At 35.8% G+C, this 26,079-nt stretch overlaps 1 protein-coding gene across 3 annotated transcripts; it reads right to left on the bottom strand.

The window, feature by feature from the left end:
* Nucleotides 1–410: 410 nt before the first annotated feature.
* Nucleotides 411–26,079, bottom strand: LOC127852834 (hexokinase-1-like). Of its 3 annotated transcripts, none has more exons than XM_052386839.1 (12): nt 25,931–26,079; nt 24,196–24,364; nt 19,928–20,067; nt 18,439–18,514; nt 15,285–15,424; nt 13,716–13,827; nt 11,525–11,613; nt 8,714–8,826; nt 6,185–6,340; nt 5,855–5,994; nt 3,287–3,420; nt 411–1,162 (listed from the first exon to the last, which is right to left on the bottom strand). In XM_052386839.1, exons 1-12 carry the CDS (start codon nt 25,985–25,987, stop codon nt 1,079–1,081), a joined length of 1,410 nt encoding a protein of 469 aa, XP_052242799.1. In that variant the 5' UTR covers nt 25,988–26,079; the 3' UTR covers nt 411–1,078. The 3 variants fall into 3 exon arrangements, with proteins under 3 accessions (XP_052242799.1, XP_052242801.1, XP_052242802.1); XM_052386841.1 differs by having other exon boundaries at nt 15,285–15,427; nt 18,445–18,514; XM_052386842.1 differs by lacking the exons at nt 15,285–15,424; nt 18,439–18,514.

The following is a 26,079-nucleotide window of genomic DNA, read 5'->3' as shown; positions in this document are numbered from 1 at the left end:
AGACACAAGAGCTTCAAGGAGATACAAGAGCTTCAAGGAAATACAAGAGCTTCAAGGAGACACACGAGCTTCTAGGAGATACAAGAGTTTCAAAGAGATACAAGAGCTTCAAGGAGATACAAGAGCTTCAAGGAGATACAAGAGCTTCAAGGAGATACAAGAGCTTCATTATTTTTCCGAATTCGATTGATGATAATCAATTCAACGAACATATAATTTTCATAATCAGGAGTTATATTGCTACGTTGAATAACATAAACACACTATGTTTTTAATGTTATTTGTCATTTTGTCGACTTCTGAACAAGTCCCCATAAATACAAAACATGAAGGAAATTTCGGCCAGCAAATGAATGTCTTCTTATTCTTCTCAATAAACGGGAACTGGGGAATTATATAAAAAACAAGCCTTTCGGGTATACATGTACTGTATATTTTTGAGGTGATATTAACAGTGAACAAGAATGGGAAATCCAGAATTGCATACAATTATTTTGTTGGTCTAAAACTTTTACCATGACCCACCCACCCTAATCAAAAAAATAATAAATAAACAAGAGATGTGTTTTGTCTGAAACACAATGCCCCCTAATGCGCCGCTTTGAAATAATGTTTTTACCTTTGACCTTGAAGCAATGACCTTGACCTGTCACGTCTCAAAATGTGCAGCTTCATGAGATACACGTGCATGCCAAATATCAAGTTGCTATCATCAATATTGCAAAAGTTATGGCCAAGGTTAACGTTTTGGTTGAAGTTTTGGGACACACAGACAAATACAATGACAGACAGGCCAAAAACAATATACCCCCGATCATTCGATCCGGGGGAATAAAAACAAATCAATATAGTCAATACAGTTAACCCTTAAACATATTCCATTTTGTTCGTTTATTGGGCAAAACACAACAAATACAACTGGTATCGGCAACTGATAATGATTCTTATATATGATATAAAATGAACATCAAATCAACATATATATATATTGAGTCTAAAATGACATGTTGATCGAGTGTCCGTCACCCCGCTACGTCTCCTTGAAGAGAAGGTTCCAGTCCGCATGCAGGCTGGAGGGCTAGTGAGGCAAAGTCTTCTCGCTAATGGCGGCCACAAGGGCTCCACCTTGACCACTGCCGTCCTTCACCAAGCGAAGGGTCGTCTGGCGTCAATCAAAATTATATATTCTTATTGCCATATATTTTATTAAATATTCAAAGGATAATGAAAGTGATATGATATATATGATATGATGATATTTGTAAACAAGGAATTGATTAACAAATATATACTATGTTTGTATGACCGTCTATTAGTGGTAATATTAAGCGATATTGCTATTGGATCAGAGAGTCAGCATCATATGCTGATGTAGAAAAAATAACTAGTAAGAGATGCAATAAAAGAGACAACACCCGCGTCATTGTATCGAGGTCTTGTCAGCGAGTTTCACGCAATAAGCTAGAGAAATGTTAATCATCTTGAATATCGTACCCTGCGCGGGAAAAGTTAAATGTAGAGTAAGACCATCTGATAATGTAATGCAGACGCAGATCGTTTCTTTGTTTTCTCCAACGCAACTCTAACTACCATTTGAAGAAATGTTTGCGCACATATGCCGATATATATGTAGTGGCTCCAGACAGTTCACATTCTTCGTACTGGTAAACTTTACACGAATAAATTGGCTTAATATTAAACAAATTGATTTGAATTCAGGTTAACTTTGTTTGATCGATTTATACAAAAAGGGTAAAAGCGAAGTAAATATCACAAGAACTGTGTATTGTGCGACAGTAGATATCACAAGAAATGTGTACTGTGCGACAGTAGATATCACTAGAAATGTGTACTGCGCGGCTGAAGATATCACAAGAAATGTGTATTGTGCGACAGTATATATCACAAGAAATGTGTATTGTGCGACAGAAGATATCACAAGTAATGTGTACTGTGCGACAGTAGATATCACACGAAATTTTTATTGTGCGACAGTAGATATCACAAGAAATCTGTCCTGTGCGCAATATATATCGCAATAAATTTGTATTTTGCGACGGAAATTATGTGTATACATCGGAAGCATTAAAGAAAAATGTTCTACAATCATTAATTTTAAGCGAAGCGAAGGGTCGTCTGGCGTCAATCAAAATTATTAATTCTGATTGCCATATCTTTTATAAAATATTCAAAGGATAATGAACGTGTTATGATATATATGATATGATGATATTTGTAAACAGAGAATTAATAAACAAATATAAACTATGATTTTATGACCGTCTATTTAGTGGTAATATTAAGCGACATTGCTATTGGATCAGATAGTCAGCATGATATAAAACATCATATGCTGATGTAACAAAATTTGATAGAACGAGATGCAATAAAAGAGATAACACTCGCGTCCTTGTATCGAGGTCTTGTCAGCGAGTTTCACGCAATAAGCTAGAGAAATGTTAATCATCTTGAATATCGTACCCGGGAAAAGTTAAATGTATAGTAAGACCATCTGATAATATAATGCAGACGCAGATCTTTTCTTTGTTTTCTCCAACGCAACTCTAACTACCATTTGAAGACATGTTTGCGCACATATGCCGATATATATGTAGTGGCTCCAGACAGTTCACATTCTTCGTACTGGTAAACTTTACACGAATAAATTGGCTTAATATTAAACAAATTGATTTGAATTCAGGTTAACTTTGTTTGATCGATTTATACAAAAAGGGTAAAAGCGAAGTAAATATCACAAGAACTGTGTATTGTGCGACAGTAGATATCACAAGAAATGTGTACTGTGCGACAGTAGATATCACAAGAAATGTGTACTGTGCCACAGTAGATACCACAATAAATGTGTACTGTGCGGCTGAAGATATCACAATAAATGTGTACTGTGCGACAGAAGATATCACAAGTAATGTGTTCTGTGCGACAGTAGATATCAAATTTTTATTGAGCGACAGTAGATATCACAAGAATCTGTCCTGTGCGACAATAGATATCGCAAGAAATTTGTATTTTGCGACGGAAATGATGTGTATACATCGGAAGCATTAAAGAAAAATGTTGTACAATGATTAATTTTAAACAGAGTTATTGAGATTTTTCTATATATAGTTTTAATAAACTAATGAACGTATTAAATTGATCGATAAGACCCGCTATTAAAAACATACGGCAACATAAATATCGTCCAAATACGGTCAACCGTTGTTTATGTAATTTTACTATGTCATCTCGTTGTACTGAGGGCACATGTCCCGTTCAAGGCGCTTACCTTTGTTTGTGGACACCAGGTGGAAATAAGTTTCACCATATTGTTGTGGTACTTCGGATGATGTTCGTACAACGAGCCGTCCACTGCTATGGTCACTTCCGGTAGGTTAATATGGTTCAGCAACACGACCATAGCTGAAGAAGCCATTCGTTAAAATTTTAACAATCACTTAAATCAAAAATGGCTGTAGTTAAGCATTAAACTTCTATCTCTTTACCGTGATGACTTAATTCTGCATATCTGTTGAATAGACGTTGGTGTTGAGTTTGAAGAGTGTTTCAAAAAGGATTATTACATCCATTTGTATTAAAAGTTCACCATTGTTTTAAGCAAATAGGCAAGTTTTTGGAACCACTTGGTCCAGGAAAATATAATATCCTCCAGATAACGCCAACGCGTGTCAACAAAAACCCAAAGACCATGTACACCGTACACCGTACACTTTAACCGCTAAATTTTACGTAACAAGACCTGGAATCTTATATCTAGGAAACCAGCTTAAGGTTTTCTCCCGTAAAAACATACAAATATCTATACTAGACAATAAAAGTCACCGGGTTTATTTTTCGGTACTGTGAGGGAAATCAGCTTGAAGGTATGTTTCCGTAAAATACAAGAACAACATTAAATGAGAAGTTTTTAAATGTTCATACAGAGGCACTGTCCTAGAAAGTTGCATTTGTTTCTATATTTGTTTTGCATTTAACATTTTTACACTTATTATTTCTAGTCACATAAACTACTACAATGTTCAATATAACGCAATATATTATACTTTACCAATATTTAAATATAGGAAATGCACATTAAAAATATATTGGTTAATAGGGATATAAGTGTGCATCATTGTATGACAGTAATGGATGTTAAACATTGTTCAATTTATTTAAGGAAACTCTTTTTTCCAGAAGATTTTCAGAATGTTTACATGGCAAGCCTATATACTTTTTTGTGTGTCTATTTCTCATCACTTAAATAAAAACTAAAGTGAACTTAAGTTTAAAGTACTATAAGATTTGACAATATTGTGTCTATTACACATCTACATCAGGGGAAACCCATGCTATTTTGATTAAGGTAAAAATGTAAAATAAGAGTACCGTGTGACAGTAAAAATCGCTACTTTGGAAATCAAAATTGCATGAGTTAATACAACTGAAATGTTGTTTAACAGGTGGAGTTAACGGGTACCGCTTATCTACAGACAAACCAAAAATACGTTACTTTCATGGTTAAAAAACAGAACAGAAAGTTTATTCATATAAATTGAACAATTCCAGTTCATCGTTATATATACAAAACTGACAATATAAAAGCAATAAGCACATGCATAGTAATGCGAACGTGACCAAAATAGTAAATAATAAGGTGTTAAAATGCTCTAAGCCATTATATTACTCAACGTTTGCATGCAATGTATCAGTTATCATTTTTTAAGCATTTTTACAAAATATCGCGAGTTTTTTTTAGGACTTCAGTGTTAGTATTTTTGTTAACAAACGAAAAAAATTATGCATACTAGGTCGGTTATAATAGAATTTGTCATTTACATTTTTCTAATATCTGTATAAAGAGGACAGACAATTACAAAATGATTTTCGTCCTCAATACCATTTGAGTCACATATACATATTGCATTTGCGTTAGTTTTTAGGAAATGTATATGTCTCCCAAATTCAATTTTAACATGTGGGACGGAAGTCTTAATTTTAATATGTTTTTCTTAAATTAAAGTTTTGGATAATGTTAAGGTAATCAGATAATTCAAATCGATGTTTCAATTCTTTGTATACAGTTAATGAACTTTTTACATTTGAAACAGTTAGCCACAAACATATGTACATATCAATAAGTCTAGTTTTAGATAAAGGAATAAATACATTTGAATTTACTGATTCTGGATGGATCCAAACATCTACAAAACCAGTATTTTGAAGCAAGTCCCGTACTTTGGTAATCCAATTGCTACATCGCATTATATTTTCAGCACCATTTCTCATACAACATAGTGTACTATATAATATACAATTAGTTTGTTAAATTTTATACAATGTAATTAAATATTTAATAATTCCTTAATAGCGAATTATATATAACGGGCATCGCCCTAGTTCCCCGAAGACTGATGAATTAGGAGTACTCATTGTGACACCAAGTATGCGATTCAAAAATCTTCTATGTACTCGTTCAATATCATCAGCATTAACAAAACCTCAAACCTCACACGCATAACACAGTATTGAAGTCACATAAGAATCAAACCGGCCATTTGTCATATAAAACGTATTGATATGGTTTGTTTTCCTCAGACATGATGTTTTGTTTAATTTAAAAAAAGCGTATCAGCATAGTTTGTGTTTACAAAAACTCGCATCTATTCCTGGTATGAACTTCCCCTTCCTTTGTCTGTTTATGATCAGTTATCATAATATTCGAATGATACCTTAATTAACCTACTACATAAATAACTTTTTTCTTTCCATTGGTAGTTGATTTGTGTTTTTGTATTGTTGCATTACTATTTTGTTTACCTAAAGCAACTATACACGTGTACATATATATGTTTACCTGTAGCCACAATATAGGCGCCGCGCGTTGACATGAGCTCGCACACTTCCTGTACAAGAAGAACATCGTCAGCTGTGGGATTAGGGATCCCGAACTCCGCTAAGACGGACATAGTATTCGTCGTGGTCTCCTGAGAGTCACTAGGTTCAAAATAACGCATGGATTATTACAATAATCATGACATTTTCAAAAATTAGAGTGTGGCTAGGCACATAATCAGCTTATAGGTTTCACGTGTTATTCATGAATATACTAAGCGAATGTACATTGTATTTACTATCGCATAAACATACTTATTCTTGAATATAAATGGCATCCGTTCATGTTTACCTTTCGATTGCAGTTACATGCGCGGTTGTAAAAGACCACCTTTCCTCCAGCAAAGCCGACGGCTGATCAGCAAAGAGACACCCTGCACGCACCAGTTTAATTAGCGCCAGTCGCACCAGCTCACCTAGGTAATGGCCGCTGTAGTGCTTCTCGAACCTGTATGTACCACTAGTATTCAGCATCAAAGGATTTGTCACTGACAATAAAACAATTTTAATAAAAGTGAATACAAGTACAGCAGTATATTCTAAAAATAATAATAATTAAGTACCGTCTAGTCGACAATAGCGGAAATTCCCCAAAAAAACGGAACTAAACAAGTAAATTCGTTGAATTGATATCCCCCGCCATTATACTTCTTGACACTAACATTTTCTGTACGGATGGACAACGCCAACGTGCATCATCCTCTTATCCATATATATATATATATATATATACTCATACAAAGTTTCAATGAAATCCGTCAAAGCACTTCCAAGATATGGCTCCGGACACACACAAAAAGCATTTTTTCAAAGTACAAAGGGCCATAACTCTGTTATTATCCGATGGTGTACAATGCCATTTGGCGTGCATCATCCTCTTATCCATATATATATACTCATACCAAGTTTCAATGAAATCCGCCAAAGCACTTCCAAGATATGGCTCCGGACACAAAAGTGCCGGACGGACAGACGGAAGGACGGACGGACAACGCCAAAACAATATCCCTCCGCCTATGGCGGGGATAATAATGGTTAATTAATAAAATAGTCAAACCGTTTTCTTATTAAATAGGTATCTTGTCATTTTATGTCAATCTGTTATCCGAGCTTTAAGAAGAATTCCCCGGCCTTAACATAATTATCTAACAATGCGTTTGTCCCTGAATGCTTGAATGACAGATACACGTTTTCAATCGTAAACCACGATTTTCCATAAATATTCAAAATCATGAACGTTTAAAGAAATATTGACCGTACGATTATTCAATAAAGAATCAATTAACTCTAATTGTTTATCAGAATTTTTTTAGCATTGCAAGAACTTGCTTTGGAATCAGACAAAAGGTAAGTCTCCAATAGCGGTACAGCAATATGTTGATTGTCGGCGGTTGCTATGAAACCTCAAAGTAGGCGTTTAATTCTATTTTGCTGTTCCGCATGTGTGAGACTTTGAGAAAATATAACTAATTTATAAAGTTTATTGAGTGTGTTTATTTGAAGACAAATTTTAATAACGATGGGCAATTTCTTATTACATTTAATGTTATTTGTGTCTTTTGTAGACACGTATCATCCATAACTAGAACTTGGCCTTTCACAATACTGGCAGAGAAACTGGTGCTAACATAATCTCGTAGGAATGTTACAAATTCGTTACAAAATGCCCTGATTATTGCCGTTCATATTCAAAACCGATACAAGACTGCAACAGATATCGCGAGGGCGACTCTTGGAACGCACGGTAGACCCTTATGTATCCAATCTGTTTTTAGGCGTCTCCTCGCTCAAGGAAGACGAGCTAGATGGTCTTTTCGGGGCCTTAAAGCTGCGTGTCCAATGGACTCGTCGGCACCAGCGCATGTCCAGAGCAGACAATGAAAACTTCCTGTCCCTTGACGAGAGTTACTTTAACCTGTGCGTCTCGATGGGACGGACGTGCATGAACGGAGCAACTGCTCATAAAGCACGGGCGACGCAGGCGTAACGCCAAACGGAGGATACGGAGAAGAACAGAGGCCGAATTCGCCCTGCGTGAATTAACGCAGGCCCTTGTGGAATGTGGGGAAACATCCCTAAACTTTTTATTATCAACTACGTTACTTCAATGACAGCGATAATTTGCACATGCTGCTAGAGCCATGTGAAATCACACAAGCTATTAGCTACTAAAATGTGTGATATTCGGGAAATTTCACATTATTATTATTTTTTACGCTGTACGCTTGTTAGAATTTGACTTTTGCAGTGATGTTTTTGATGTGTTAAGTTTTACATTTTTGTTGATGAATAAACATTTTATTTACATTTGACATGATAATTTTGATATGTGTTGATTTATTCTTCGTCAAAGTTTGAAATAAAAATCGATGCAAAATAAATAGAGCTATATTGATTTGAGTACGTATTACATCCGAGTGTATATCGCGTCACTTTGAACACCTTATATGCAAGTGAGGTGAAAAAAGAGGAGAACGAGTTATAGCTATTGGGGTCGGCACATATAAAGTTGCAAGTTGATACCCCACATAATGTTTGAGATATGATTCGAGCAAAAATGTAAGTAAAAAATAGCCATGAGCAATAACTCTCAAAATAGGATAGAAAGAGTAGAGGTTCTTGTGCAATTAACACCCCCTCAATGAGATCACCTAATGAAGTTTCAATTTTATAACGAAACAATTTCCGATTTCCGCACGATTTATGATACCTGAAACCAATGAACACCCCCACCTCCGTACATCTTCGTTCTTTATGTAATGCACAGTGCTAATATCCAAAGTCAACCAATCTAATTCATTAAGTAGTGCCTTCTTCTTACGTATATGAGCCAGGGTGGTTTGAATGTGTGTCAAGTTCTTTGTCGAACTCTGTCTTCATGAAGTCCAGGCACCCATTATCACCGAACGCTCCGAATTCGCAGTTAATAACAACCTGTTACAGTAAGCAGACATTATAAAAACAGATTAATTTATGTTTGTTTTGAAATAAAATATATTTTAACATAACAATATTCGATCTTGCATTATGATGAAGTATAAATTTCAGAATTTTCATTTTTTTCGTGTTTCATCAGACTTTTCAACGAAATCTCCATCAGAAAATAAGTTCGCTTAGTTTGAACATGAAGAAATGTGTACTATAAATACAAGTAGTACATAGTAAATAGATAGCCGATCATTTTGCATAGTAGGACGAGTGTTAAAATAATCACGTGTATTTTGGAGGGTATATATTGGTCTTTATTGCCATTCTAATTTTTATTTGAAGTAGCTTTCATATTATTAGCAGCCGTTTTTTTGTGCAGTATACCTTAGTTCGTGTAAATATACATTGGTCGTGCTCGCATTCTAGTGATCCAAGTACCTTATTTTGTTCACAAGTTATACAAACTTAGTTATTTGTTTATTTTTTTCTACTCTACGCGTATTTATATGGCTGCATTTTCGTGCATTTTATAACAGTACATATTTTGTTTTGGTTGTCATTTTTGTTTTTATTTTAATATTTGATGTTTTCATAAAAGGTTCATATTGTCTAAATAATTCGGAATGTATGTGTTAGCAAACAAAACACAAAAATGCGTAAACGTAGAGCATTTCAGACGTGACAGCAATGACAACATCCCCTGACACCACATGTCGTGAGATCATCAAATTGTAACTCTAAAATGTAACACACATGGTATGGCCAGTTTACCCCAGAGACAAGATAGTATATTGGTGCATATCAGATGTAAATGTGTTGTGCCTTGTGTCAAAGATTAAACAGTTAGTATGCTGTGTAAGAGTAAATGAAACATTTCATGTTGATGTTTTGGCCACTTTCTGATGTCCCGAACCAAATATCAAAGATATAGGTATTGTGGCTTCATTGAAGGTGTTTAAAGTTATGATGCTTATAAACCCTTTATTTACAATGTGAAGCCGTGTGCGAGGCCAGATTTACACTCAACTAAATGATTTGAAAACAATACCACGATAAAATGTTATTTATTAAACCACGTGACATTCCTGTGTAACATGTCCATAGACCAATCACTACTTTGTTTAAAGTGATATTATGCGCATCTAACAGTATATGCTATGTTTATAGGTGTCTATCGCAACCGTTGTTTATTGTTGGTATTTTCCCTTCTTATACACTTATATTTGTTTATGCAGCATCAACATACTAAAACAATATCCCGGAAAGAGACAAATAATGCATTTGAATATCAACCGTACTTCCGTTTTGACAACTGACGACAGAAATGATTCGATGTACGATGTGAATCTAAATTTAGTTTCAGTGCAGATTCGTTCATACGACACAAAGACACTATTTTTACGGATCATTGCGGCTTACGGGACTGTACAGTCATGTAAAATATCGAATATAATATATATTTTTTATAAACAACTGGTAACAAGATGAGTTGTAGATAATTGGTCAGTTACCACATTTTAACTTACTCTTTTGACCTGTTAACTAGTTTCAGCTCAATTCAACAGTGAAAAATGCGCATAATATCACTTTAAATATAACCATTTACGAAAAATAGTGCTGTAATTTTTAATATTACACCCAAAATAATAATTTGTATATGAGAAGGAATAAAAAAAATAAACGGGTTATATTTTGGTTTCAGACAAACTCAGGTAAAGTCTCCGTCGACAGTGTTGTGTTGGTTTGACACACTGTCACGGATGTCAATATTTATATATTACATCCAGCGCGTGGATTAAACAATCGTAACAATAAGGTGTTCTTGTTTTAAAATCATTTTTACTATAAATCATTTGGCATGTATTTAAATGTTTATAACAAATTAATGATAATGAGCGCTTGTTATTCATACAGAATCTGCACATTCAATTTTTTTTTATTACAGCGTGTTTGGTGGCTCAGATAAAATTATATCATAGACATCTTTCGGGGGTAAATTTAAGATGAATGAGTGTACCACTGATCATACCACAAGATGACGCAGTGCGATCGGGGCGTAAGAGATATTGCCAATCTGGCACATTCTTTATACACAATACTGTGAGAGACATGCAATCGTGAATTCTAAACTGTCGTAAGGGCGCATTCATAAACAAGACCGTGGAAGACACGCAATCTCACTCTTAATCTTAACAGGATGCAAGCAATCGTTATGTGTAATCTGCCTAAATGGCACCATGAAACAACACACGAAAAGAAAACAAGACCATTTTGTATCTTGTAAAATCTATGTTTCCAGACCACATCTAGCGTTTAAATTTTGGCAATTGCTATAAGGAACCTTGGTTTGTTTGTAATAACTTATATCTTTCGAAATATTGTTCGAAGTATTCGTTGGTTTTGAGTGTTTAAAGGCTTTTCAAATCATCAATAGATAATCTGATTTTCAGACTAAAATACATGTTGATAATGACCATAATAATACTCATAATGGATTTTGTATGATAATTATTTTTAAGTGTTAATTGTAGTTTTTACATTACGATATTTTAGTATTATACAAGTAGTTTCCAAAGTGTGATAAAATATTTATTACGTATTCCTATTTATCTTGATTTTATTAGAACACTGCCTGACAATGTGGGGAGTTTATGTCCAGTCATGCATTTCTCGGTTCTACAGCGACATGTCTGCGTGTACTTACAACGTCGGAGGGGTCTTCATCATTATAGCATGCGTCCCACTTCTCGATGTTGTGAGTATACTCTACAAAGGCCGCGTTCGATCCAGTACCTACAATACATACGTATACGTCAATAGCTGAATGCTGTACTATAGATAGTTGTAATTATTATTGATGGTCATGGGAATTATATCATCGACACTAAACATTTGTTTAACATCAATATGAAAAATAAGATGTTTAACCTATATTAAGAAAACAATTTTCCGCTATGCGCGTTTGCTTGAAAATATTTTCGCTAAATTTATTCCATTAAATATGTTTCGAGAATGTGATACATGTATATTTCTCTCTCATAATGTATAGTTCTACAATTAAAAAACCGATTTTATCTCTATAAAACGAAGGTGCGTATATATTGTTAAATAGAAAAGGTGTATGTCAAGCATTTCAATAAAGTGTATGTATAGATATGTCGTTTTTCACACGTATTTTAATATCAACGGCACTCCTATATGTTGCGTTTAGAAAAAAGTCCAAATATCCAATTATTAAGTCTGTGAAAATCATATGCTATTTAACAGACAGTCTTTTAATATCGTATTTAATAACTCATGAATCATTTTAGGAATCCAATATTGCGGTTAGACCTCAGTGTATAGAACTAATCATACCATCGCTATATTATTGCACACTGAGCTCTTCCCATGAATCTTTTAAATGTTTATTGATATCGTGACAGGAAGCATTGTTTGTTTTTTACAGAAGAGGAAAATAACATATCACGATTTTTTCAAAACATATACAGTTTGTTACAAACACGAACTTCCAAAGAAGTTATAACGACCTGCCAATTCTGTCCTGTTGCGCGGTAAACATTATAAAATCGAGAAATGTTAATTTGCAAGGCACAAAAGAGTATTCAGTAATTAAATGTACTTAGTTTCGTAAGTTAACTTCATTGAAATTACAAATTAACAAAAAACATTGAGTCGTATAATGTTAGTGTCTTTTCATTAGCTAAAAGGCAAAAAAATCCAAAATTAATCAGGCGAACATGATATTAATGGTCACATTCATACATATTGTACAAACAATTAGCATATTGTAGCTTTGTTTTTGTTATGTAAAAACGTGATGATGCTGTTTTGAGGAACAAATTAGTGCGTTGCTAGATAAAAATCATTTGATAAACATAGACTAAAACAAGAAATGATTCACAGAGACTGGGTCCTCACAGCGACTAGGTCCTCACAACGACTGGGTCCTCACAACACATGTTAGGCACAGATAAATCGAATACATTACACTGTAGACAGGAAGACAAAAGTCCATATTTAAGCGAAAACTTGTCATTATCCATATTCCTCAGTGTACGATCATCTAGTCATTAGGGTAATTCATGGTCATATTTGATGTAGATTCAAACAAAAGTCCAAAAGGACTTAACACACACACACACACACATTTTGGACTAAATATTCAAAAGCAAAAAAGCTGAAACGGGCCGACAATACTCATATACCTCGCTGCAGCCAAAGACTTTTCTTAACAATCATCTACGCGACAAGGTCAATCAACTGTGAAAGTTTGAGCGATATTTTCAAAGTACGTAAAGAAGCTTAAAACACAAAAAGTTGCGACAATATGATCTTTAGTGATAAAACAAAGCGCCATAATTCTGCCGAAGATCTTCGCAGCCAAAATTCCTTGCTCTACGGTCATCTGAATGCATATTAAAATGTAAAAGCTTGAGGGAGATATAGGGGAACCACGAAGTAGTTAGGATATTTGACAAACAAAAACAGTCATCGTGCGACTATATAATATACAGTGGGAACACACACAGCCGATGTAATTCTGTCCGAAATCGTCGCAGCCCAATTTTTTTCTTTTCGATCTTTTCACATTTATGTCATTCAACTGTGAAAGTTTGAGCGCGATCAACTCAGGTAACGTTCAGTAGTTACTATCTAACTGATTTATATGTTCGTGTAGCAACTACCTAGCCGATGTATACGTTGATGTAGCAACTAACTAATTGATGTATATGTTGATGTAGCAACTAACTAGCTTATGTATATGTTCATGAAGCAACTAACTAGCCTATGTACATGTTCATGTATTACTCACTAGCTGATGTATATGTTCACTATAGATGGTTACTTATACATTGATTGAAATACATGTAAGCGTTAGTACCGGTACGTACCCAGTATGAGCCCTATTTTGCAGTTCTTGTCGAGGAGATTTCCGGCGAGCAGGGTTCCTGTGGTGTCGCTGATTCTGGCCACAACCTCTACGCCGGCTGGCAGTGTCTCAACCTGGAACACGCACATCAAATATATGAACAAGAACGCATCAAGATACAGCTTCAGGATACAAATCATTATGTGCGTCTGTCCGCAGTTTATTTGTGGTAAATAATCAATATCCTATTAAACAGAAACGTACTGACGTCCCATATGTATGTCATTCAATATTCTCCGCATAAGCAAAACATTGGCGCTCTTCATCTATTTATGGCAACACTAGTTTAAATACTTTTAACAAATGCAAACATATGATAGCTCAAGAATATTGTGTAATACGGTGCTTTCTACTGTTTACATATTATAAAAAAGTTAAGGCAAATTAAGTATAACAAACAAGCATCGAACAGTTCCGTATGATTTTCACAAATAAGACAAATTGTGATAAAAATTGAATATTTCAAGATCTTGAAAAAGTTTAAAACCCTAAAGTGGTTCCTGAAAACCATGCCGGAAAACAAGAGATGTGTTTGTCAGAAACACAATGCCCCTAATGCGCCGCTTTGAATTATTTTGTTGACCTTTGACCTTGAAAGATGACCTTGACCTTTCACCACTCAAAATGTGAAGCTCCATGAGATACACATGCATGCCAAATATCAAGTTGCTACGTTGCTAAGTTTTGGGACGCACGGACACATACAATGACAGACAGGCCAAAAACAATATACCCTCCGATCTTTCCATCCGGGGACATAAAAAAGCAACAGTTGCAATCTGAATCTCAACATAATTGGAGCAAAATTCATCTAATCCCTTGTAACAAACAACGCGGACTCATTGCTGACTCATCTAAATAACAACGGTTCATGTCAGAGTATCTTAAAGAATTTTGAAAAGGTAACGCATTGTGTGGGGTTTGATTTCCAAACTGTAGCGAATACCTTAAAGGGATCTTTTCACGCTTTGGTAAATTGACAAAATTGAAAAAAGTTGTTTCAGATTCGCAAATTTTCGTTTTAGTTATGATATTTGTGAGGAAACAGTAATACTGAACATTTAACATGGTCTAATATAGCCATTATATGCATCTTTTGACGATTTTAAAACCTAAAAATTATAAAGCGTTGCAACGCAAAACGATTGAATAATTTGGAGAGTTCTGTTTTTGTCGTTAAATATTGTGAAACTACGAAGATTGCTTATATAAGGTATAAAATACGTCAAGTATGTGTACTCGGCGGAATTGTTCAGTAGGCTAAAGCGTTTTTACTTCAGGACTCTGGCAGGACTCCAGGGGTCACTGGTTCGAAACCTGCTCCGGGCAATGTTCTTTTCTTTTTTTTAATTTTATTCTTGATTTTTTTACTGGAGCTTTTACGATCCAATGTTTACATTTATCAGTATAAAGCATTTAATGAATAAGTTAAAAAATGCCAAAATCTGTGAAAAGGCCCCTTTAATCATTACATTGTGCAAATGATATTTTGTATATTCGTCGCCTACGTTGCAACTGCTGCACGTGTTACCCCGAGCCTGGCGATGGCCTCCTCAAGCAGCACGGCCGAGTCGAGGCCCGGGCCGTCCGTGCACGTGATGCTCTTCGTCCACGTGGAGATAGTGCTGTGCTTAAGGCTCGTCTGTCGCGAGGGGAACGAGAACGTGAAACCTGCGGGATGGATACGGGCATACGAACAGCTTAATTGCGCGGGACGAATGAGAACGTGAAACCTGTGGGATGGATACCGGCTTATGAACAGCTTAATTGCGCGGGGGAAATGAGAACGTGAAACCTGCGGGATGGATACGGGCTTATGAACAGCTGAATTGCGTAAGGGGATCGAGAACGTGAAGACTGCGGGATGGATACGAGCTTATGAACAGCTTTATTGCGTGAGTGGATCGAGAACGTGAAACCTGATGGATGGATAAGGGCTTATGAACATCTTGTGTGAGGGGATCGAGAACGTGAAACCTGCGGGATGGATACGGGCTTATGAACAGCTTAATTGCGTGAGGGTAACGAGAACGTGAAACCTGAGGGATGGATACGGGCTTATGAACAGCTTAATTGCGTGAGGGAATCGAGAACGTGAAACCTGCGGGATTGCTACGGGCTTATGAACAGCTTAATTGCGTGAGGGGAACGAGAAAGTGAAACATGCGGGATGGATACGGGCTTATGAACAGCTTAATTGCGTGAGGGGAACGAGAACGTGAAACCTGCGGGATGGATACGGGCTTATGAACAGCTTAATTGCGTGAGGGGATCGAGAACGTGAAACCTGCGGGATTGATACGGGCTTGTGAACAGCTTAATTGCGTGAGGGGAACGAGAACGTGAAACATGAGGGATGGATACGGGCTTATGAACAGCTTAATTGCGTGAGGGGATCGAGAACGTGAAACCTGCGGGATGGATACGGGCTTATGAACAACTTAATTGCATGAGTGGATCGAGAACGTGAAACCTGCGGGATTGATACGGGCTTGTGAACAGCTTAATTGCGTGAGGGGAACGAGAACGTGAAACATGCGGGATGGATACGGGCTTATGAACAGCTTAATTGCGTGAGGGGATCGAGAACGTGAAACCTGCGGGATGGATACGGGCTTATGAACAACTTAATTGCGTGAAGGGAACGAGAACGTGAAACCTGCGGGATGGAAACGGGCTTATGAACAGCTTAATTGCGTGAGTGGATCGAGAACGTGAAACATGCGGGATGGAAACGGGCTTATGAACAGCTTAATTGCGTGAGTGGATCGAGAACGTGAAACATGCGGGATGGAAACGGGCTTATGAACAGCTTAATTGCGTGAGTGGATCGAGAACGTGAAACATGCGGGATTGCTACGGGCTTATGAACAGCTTAATTGCGTGAGGGGATCGAGAACGTGAAACCTGCGGGATTGATACGGGCTTATGAACAGCTTAATTGCGTGAGTGGATCGAGAACGTAAAACCTGCGGGATGGATACGGGCTTATGAACAGCTTAATTGCGTGAGGGGAACGAGAACGTGAAACCTGCGGGATGGATACGGGCTTATGAACAGCTTAATTGCGTGAGGGGAACGAGAACGTGAAACATGCGGGATGGATACGGGCTTATGAACAGCTTAATTGCGTGAGGGGAACGAGAACGTGAAACCTGCGGGATGGATACGGACTTATGAACAGCTTAATTGCGTGAGGGGAACGAGAACGTGAAACCTGCGGGATTGATACGGGCTTATGAACAGCTTAATTGCGTGAGGGGAACGAGAACGTGAAACCTGCGGGATGGATACGGGCTTATGAACAGCTTAATTGCGTGAGGGGAACGAGAACGTGAAACCTGCGGGATGGATACGGGCTTATGAACAGCTTAATTGCGTGAGGGGAACGAGAACGTGAAACATGCGGGATGGATACGGACTTATGAACAGCTTAATTGCGTGAGGGGATCGAGAACGTGAAACCTGTGTGATAGATACGGTCACATTAAAAGCTTCAGTGGGGATAAGGGTATGTTGTCAGTTTGGCAATATAATATAGTTTTCAATATATGCATCCATTTTATACGCACACAAAAATAATTCTTAATGGGGAATGCTACAATGGCTGAAGCTTTAAACAAAACTTGTGTTAATTTTCTGCTTACTTTTATCAAGATTTAGAAATCATAAATGTTGCTTCTAGAGTGTTTTTTTTTAAGGTTTGATCTGATGACCAATGTTTTTAATGATTGGAACCTTGACTAAACATTTAGGTGGTGAATATTCTGACCTAATGAAATCAAGTCTCAATAACAATTTCCGCAACAGAAAAGAAAAAAATGTTTCTTGACATTCGAACGTGGTGTCATAGTGTTTCGACGATTCGAACTTTAGGTAGATATTGTCAAGATAAACAGTTTGACCAAGTTTGATCAAAATTGGTCTTTAGAGTGATAATTATATTTTGAAGATTTGCCCTGGTGATCTATTTTGGACGCAAGTGACCCTTACCCAAGGTTGGTCTAGAATTTGTAAAGAAAAAACATACTGACCATGTTTCGTCGTGATTGCATCATAGATGCTGATTCACGAGTTGTAACAAGATTTATATGACTTGTTCTGGTAACTTAATTTATGGACGCACGAAACTAATATTCGAGCTTGGCAAATATATTGTCAAGATATTGTCATCATGTTTCATCACGCTTGAGTCCTAAATGTGGCTTCAGGTATGGTTACGTGGTTCTTAAAAGATTGATCTGTTGACATACCTTAGATATACGCATCGTGACCAAGTTTCATATAGATTGAGGAAACAGTAAGACTTTAACAGTCGTTACACTGTTTTTTCAAATGTTTGACCTGTTAACAAAGTTTCGAGTCCGACAACGTTACAAAACAAAATTCCACTTGCCCTATGCATTGTTTCTTAGTTTTTGCGGTATGTCATTTTTTCGTCTAATCATCGGCAATTTCAACACTTTTGTAAGAAAACGTTTGATGAGGGTTTGACATTGTTAATCAAAAAACGTCTGTGATAACACGAACTTTCCAAATCCGTGTTCGTGCCCATGTCTTCAGATAATGAGCTTCTTTCATATAAGGGTATACACAATATGACACGGCAAGTACAAAATACAGGTCATAAATTGTCAATCATAATATATCGTTGGTGTTTTTTTCTTATTTATTGCATCGCTTACCTAATGGCAATATTTTATTGGCAAACTTCTCTTCTTTTAAAAATGACTTGAGACACACCGCGATGTAGTCAAACAACTGCAAATAGATCGAAATCGTTTCATTAATGTCCACACATTGTAATATTATTCACGAGCTTCAGGCTTCCAACTGAGCACTTATTATATATTGACAAAGGTTGCTGGAGATAATTGCAATTTTTTGTCACATAGAACTTAACCTTTGAATAAGATTAAAATGTCGTTAAATTGTATATATAAACTCGTAAATGTTACAGTCGTTTACTGTCCTTCCAAACAGACCAACCCTTTTAAGGAACGGCTATGTCTTCTTATGATTCAGTTCACTATTCAGTGATTTTTTTTGCTTTAATTTGTTACAGCCTGTGCCTTTTGAATTGGAAAAATTAGCGCGATAAACCGTGAAATTGGGAAAAATAGCGCGATAAACCATAAAATTGGGAAAAATGAAGCATTATAAATAGGATTATAAGTAACAGAAGTGATATTGTTTTTAAGTGCATGTTCAGGGAGTTTTCTAGAAAAGGAGTCTAGTCAAATTGGTTTTTTTTTAATCAATAAAAGTGGCAAGTTTTGGAATGATTTATGGACAAAAATGACTAAATTCAAGTTATATATTTTGTAAGATGTTTAAAAAATAAAGTTGAGACCTAGATTTAAGAATTCATAATTAAGTTATATGAGACTTCTTTCTAAAAAAAAAAAAAAAAAAAAAAAAATTTTTTTTTTTTTTTTTTTTTTTGGAAGTGTGGCTTTTTTTGGGAAATTTTGGTCAGAATTTTGGGAAAAAACGTGTATTTTTGGCGATTGGGAAGCAGCCGAAATTCGAAAATCACTGCTATTAAATAAAATGTCCACGGTTATATGTGATAAGAACACAGTCAAGCAGTTAATTAACAAAAAAAAACAGAATAAGAGCCATTCTGATTCAGCGATGCTTCATTATGAACCCCCCCCCCCCCCTCACACCTGGTTGTTATCGAGAGTCACTAATTTAAAGATATTCAGAACACACGCACCATAAAAATATACTTTTGTCTTGTTATGATGAATTTCGATATGGATTCAGTGGTAATCTTCGTGATATTTTTCAAATAATGATTTGTCGATTTAACAAATATTTTTTTAAAGATGGTCAGGGTAAAAAAAATACAATCTGTATATGTTAAAAGTTTAATAAAAGCGCCCATGCCCCTATTTTCTAAATTAAATATTGTTTCGTGTATGGCTGAGCATTACATAAAAAAGCGCTATTACACTTTTTTTTCATCGATTAAAAAAGTATAAAGAGGGGTTTTTCTCCAAAATAGCGTTAAAATACGCTCGTAGATTTGAAAGCCGGAAAACATTTGAACAAACTGTTTTCAACTCCATACTTTTTATAATAATAAAAGAGTGTTGTTGTTGTTCGCCTCATACAAACATCCGTTCGTTTAATGATGCGAGATATGTATGTGACCAAGGATCTGACCTCCGAACTGGGTCCAACCAGCAGCCCCTTGCCCAGGCTGTAGTAGCGCGTGGCCGTAGTCGCCTCACCATCGCGCAGATCCACGCGCACCAACCGAAAGTTCGTCCCTCCGAGGTCCATGCCGAGGTATGTTCCATTCTCTAAACAAACAGAAAAAAGTTATTAGTTTGTTCGTAAATTATGATTATACATTTATATGTAAACATTTCTAAAACAGGTCTGATTAGAGTTTGTAAAATATTAAACGCAAATTTTAGCAAACGGTCATTTACAGTTGGATCTTGTGTTTTTTTCAAATTAAATACAGGATATTTGTTGGATTTGGCGGATTATCGATTTTAATTCACGAGTGTTCATAGAAAATAATATTTTCACGAGTGGCGCAGCACCGAATCAAACAAATTTTCTTGTTATTTTATGCTTTTTTCCCCGTTTATATACATTGTTAAAGAGTTAAAGAGTTTGACTAAAGAATTTCGCTGGGATAATGACCTCATTTCGTCAAAAAATGACGTCATTTCACAGTAAACAGTGAAAATTATCGATAATTTTAACTGTTAATTTTTACTGTTTGAAACAGTGAAATTATCAGTTTTAATTCACTGATATTTTTTATAAACATGTCATGCTAATTGTGTTCAAGTCTACAAATGTTGTATGTTAAACATGCTGCTAAAGTTTGGACAACAGGACCCTGGGCGCTACAAGGAGATCTATGTAAACAATTATTAATGGACGTCCCAACCAATCATAATCTTGAATAATATTTTTAAACAAATAAATAGCACATATTGTCATAACTAGAACTGTCACTGTCGTTCCTGAAATACTTCGTCGTGCTGGGGTATATTACTTTTATTAATAAATAGGAGAATATCATTTCAAGTAAGAAATTATTTTATAAGTACGCGGGAAAAGGAAATGATTCTTGTTGATGCCAACACGTGGCATTAGCAAGACACTAACTGATAACCTGTGGTAGGTAATATTTTACACGGAACTGCAATTACACAAATGTTGGAAAAGGAATAAAAAGTTAAAGAGTTTCTAAATTTATTCAACAGCCCCTCTTTTAATTCCTATTCCATTTCCAATATTATTTATTTGCAGTTCCGAGTAAAATATGACTTACTGTAACTTAAATCTAGATACAACGCTCAACGTAGCGCAGTTTAACACACATACTCAAACGTTGGATGCAAAACTGTTAATTCAGTTAGTTTGGCACAAATTTAGTACAAATAATAAAGCTATAAAGGTGGGATTGACTTTTGTTACAGTCGCAGGTAACACAACCATACCATAGTTGTATACTCTCGCATGTGTTTCATTACTGATCCTCTTATAGGAGTTACAGTTTACCGATGATATGATACTGTCGATTGATGATCATGAAATATGTATATTATATATGTAAACAAGAGTACGTTAACGTCATTGTATTAAGCTATCGTCTCCAAGCCCAATATAAGGAAAAACTATTCGAATCAAGAGTTCCCATTACCATGCACAATGCGCTACGCTATTCTCTGCAAAAGATTACGCGTCGGTGCATGCTATATGCAATTAACGTCTATATGATTTGCAATATTGTGATATATCATTTACACCTGGTTGTATTCAGAAGAAAAACCGTTCATATATGTATTTTTTCATCCAAAAGAAATATATGCTTTCGACTCAGCAACCCTTAATTGATTCTCAAGTGTTCATGATTCAAACGTTATTGTAATAGGATCATATTTTTAAGCATAATAGGATGATACTGCAATCAATAAACATTCAAACGTATTATGGTTTTAAAAGCGGAAGTATCAGCCGAAGATAAAAATCTTTCACGCTTATTGAGTACCATTATATCCACGTGTTACTTATATTACATACTATATGTCGACACGCTTCTGTCAAAAATAAACTTAACAAGGCTATTGTCAAGTAATATTTTCCTCTACCGGCTCCACCATTGTCAGAAATTCCACCATTTTAATATTTTTTTATTTATTTTTTTGGTTGCCATATTTTTGACGTAGGAACGAAATGAAATGACGTGCATAATGTCCATATTGCCATCTATCCATGTCGCAAGTTTCATTAAAAAATATTAAGAACTTTTAAAGTTATCGCAGGATCCAGAAGCACCACCATTTTCAGCAGTATTTCTTGTCTATTTGTTGCCATAGCAACCAGAATTTTTGACATAGGAACAAAATTAAATGACGTGCATAATGTCCATATTACCATCTATCCATGTTTCAAGTTTCATGAAAAAATATTAAGAACTTTTAAAGTTATCGCAGGATCCAGAAAAGTGAGACAGACAGACTCACAGACAGACGGACACACAGAGCGCAAACCATAAGTCCCCTCCTGTGAAACCGGTAGGGGACAATAATCGCAATTTTGATTGATTTCGTTCGCGAAGTTGATTGACTTCACAAACTTAATGTAAAAACTCGGCTTAACTCCTTGCAGTATTATAACAGTATATGATCACACTGACGCACATTCTTTGGACCAGAAGTTTCATACCTAGATAGATTCGTCAGTAGTGTCATTTATTTCGAATTAGTTGTGATAAAGGTCTCCTGACTTAACAACATTGATCATGAATCGGATCATGTTTCAGCGCAGGATCATCACCCAGTGTCATTTTTTTTCTTAGAAAAAAAAGTTGACGCCATGGTGTTACATATGCTCTGACCCTTTGTTTACCTTATTCAAGAGCCAATACAATGTTGAAGAAAAGAATTGAATTGCGTTTCGCAACAAAGCTTGTCGAATATTGAGCGTGAAGCCAATGCGATACCAGTGTAAAACAAGAGCACCGCATAACGGGTGCCACGCTTGGCTGCGAAAGCTTGTCAGAATTATTTTTTTTAGAGGTCACAGTGACCTTGACCTTTGACCTAGTGACCCAAAAATGGGTGTGGCGTGTAGAACTCATCAAGGTGCATCTACATATGAAGTTTCAAAGTTGTAGGTAGAAGCACTTTGATGTTAGAGGAAAATATCAAGGTTTAAGCACGGCAGACGCCGGACGACGAGCTGGCTATGACAATAGTTCGGGTTTGAAACAGCCGAGCTTAAAACACAGCGACCATCAACATGTTTTTTAAACGATATATTAATCCTATGAACCAAACGGTAAAAACAGATTAAGAATATTGCGAATTGTTATACAGCAAGTAGACCTTGAACGGTAAATACTCTTACATAATGGACTTAGTTCAGACTCACTTAAGTCAGGTCACATTTGGAACACTTACAGAATTTTCAATAGATTTACTGAACAAATTGAATTTTGGTATGGTCTTATAGTTGGTGTGTAACAAACATGTGTAATATTTATTCTACATAGATTGTATTTTACTAAATAACTAAAATTATTAATACTTTTATAATAAAACCATATTGGAATATCACATATTTCATGTGAGCCGCGTCATGCGAAAATGGATCTTATGTCACATGCGGCCATCGTAACTCCAGTCCAGCTTGCACTTCCCCGATTAAAAAAATACCTGATCATTGTGGCATGTGCTATATTGTTGATACTCTTGATCGTGCAGCATTTTTGTTAATGTTAATATAGCATCTTTGACCTGATTGAGCGTATGCACAGGTTGATCTGGTGCTTTACCAGCGCATGTCGATTAGGCATCGGACCCATTTTCGACTCAAGCAGCTCATAATATATAGTTTACCCTTTGAACATTATAACAAGATTAAATGCGGGGAAAAGAACGCCTCATATCTTCATGATTAGATATATGGCTAACAGCATCTGTGTACCTGTACGATGCAAGTTAGGCTATGTGTGTTCAAGAAGATAGATTTTGAAAACGATAATTGAACTCCGAATATCCTACTTTTACAATGATCATCATAAATATCTTACTTGACTTAACAGTATGTCTTTATACCTGATATGAAGACAAGCTGCCCTTTCTCGCGCAATTCGCGACCCACTTCTAGCACATGTGGGTTTGGTTGTTATAAATTATTTATTTATAAATTTATTTACATTCATTACAGGTGGATTTTCCGCTGGGTAAATCATACCCTCACCTACTAACTGTAAGACCATACGAAAATTCAATATGTTCAGTAAATCTATTGAAATTTCTGTAAGTATTCCAAATGTGACCTGACTTAAGTGAGTCTCAACTAAGTCCATTATGTAAGAATACTTGGTTACACTCCAGGCCCAACAAAGTCCACTGCAGTATCGATTTACAAACATTAATAACATACAGCCACGTGCTCACCAGTGCCGTCAAGCAACCGCCGCACGAACGTGTTCTCCCAGAATAGGTCTGTCTGTTGCCGCTGCATCTCATCAGGGCTGTTCGCTAGCTGGATTTGCTGCTCAAACGTCTCGATCATCCGCCGAATGTGACCGCCATCAAAGTTGATTTGATTCAGGGCTTCCACAACCTAGCAAACATCACATGCAGCAGTCAGCATGCACTCCAGGGCAGACATGGGTGTTTACTAAATTTATTTTCTGTAATATTATTTCTACGAAGCTATTAAAATTGTATGAATTGTGCAGTTGCTGTTTTACTTAAATGTATTTTGAATTTTCTGTCGAAGCCTAATAATAATTTATACGGATCTTAAATATAGCTAAACAAACATGACTTAAACAGCATCCAACATACTTAGTACTGACTACTGAAGGTAAAAGTATACACATTCTAATCCCTGTGTAATTCAATGTAAAGGATATAACTTTAACGAAATATAATTGAAATATTATGAACATTTAGACTCCCATAACACCACCTTTTTGGTGGTGTTTTGTACACCTCATTTTTGCCGTTTTCTAGTGCAATGTAACGCTATTCAGTCTAATGTTTTAATTTAGTCAAACATTTCATCATATTTCAGTGATTTAGTAGAGAAAACCTATCCTAACCGTATCTATATATAAAGAACAGATAAACTCAGAACAACTGTCTAAATTGTAAACCATGTTAAATGTATTCATTAAAGCGAGATTATACGATTTTTATATACATTGTATGTTAAATTGTAATATATTGATAAAAAAGTTTCAATCACACAAAATAGGCAAAAAATATATACATTGATGACGAATTTCATAGAAGCAGCAAAGACAAATAAGCGCCACGAGCCGATTGTTACGAAGATATTTCGTACATATTTTCCTACAATAACCGCAGCATTCGTCTTTTTAGTTAGTGTTTGTGTGTCGTTTGAATAAATATCGTTGCAGGAATTTAAAATGAACCGTTAAACTAAATTTAGATTCACATCGTACATGTATGATTTACATGCTGGCGAATTTGACTGTACAGACATATTCGATTTCAGAATTAAATATCTCGCTTATTTCGCATTTACTGACACATGTTCTTCTTAACTTTTATTTTAATTTATATTGAAATATATGTTTCATACGTTTTTAAACATTTCATATAAATTAATTAATATTTGACAAAATCGTATAATCTCGCGTTTAGTTAGATAGTATAATCTTCATGATTAATTATTTTGTATAATATAGCCTGAACATGACTTTCACAGACCATAGTGTACAATCGTGATACATCGACTATCTCCGGAACTTCCGTATGATAAGTTATTTGTATGCCACAAATCGTCTTATGATTCAGAGTGCACAATTCACCATTGTGTCACACCGGTCTTTCTGACACACCGGTCTTTCTGATAATAACGTAGTGACGTCACCATCTATGTATAGAATGCACTATTCACTATAATTATGTGGCTTTCAAAGAACACCGCATCCTGTCGTGATCCCTCAACGAACAAAGCCGAGTGTATCGAGTTTATCTGGATAAAAAGCTAAATTCTTACAAACCTATGAACCTAACACTTGCTTATCTCGCAGGTTAATCGCCCTGTTTGGTATATCAGCTACGGTGTACGTGTATATTAAACCATTGATATTGAACATCAGTAGAAGGTTCATCTTGAATATTGATCTATTATAGAAAATCATGGTACAAGTACCTGTTCCCTGTGCGCAGACAATGCTTGAATTCGCTGTCGATTACCTAAAGGCTCCATTTGTTAGTTGATATATCTACCAGATGACTCGTTGTTCAAAGTGTACTACCGGATGTTTACATTTCAAACAGCCGGTTCCCGATTGATGTACA

This window comes from Dreissena polymorpha, chromosome 12 (assembly GCF_020536995.1).
Source record: "Dreissena polymorpha isolate Duluth1 chromosome 12, UMN_Dpol_1.0, whole genome shotgun sequence".
In the NCBI taxonomy this organism is placed as follows: Eukaryota; Metazoa; Mollusca; class Bivalvia; order Myida; family Dreissenidae; genus Dreissena; species Dreissena polymorpha.
This window is presented reverse-complemented; position numbering and strand designations above follow the sequence as displayed.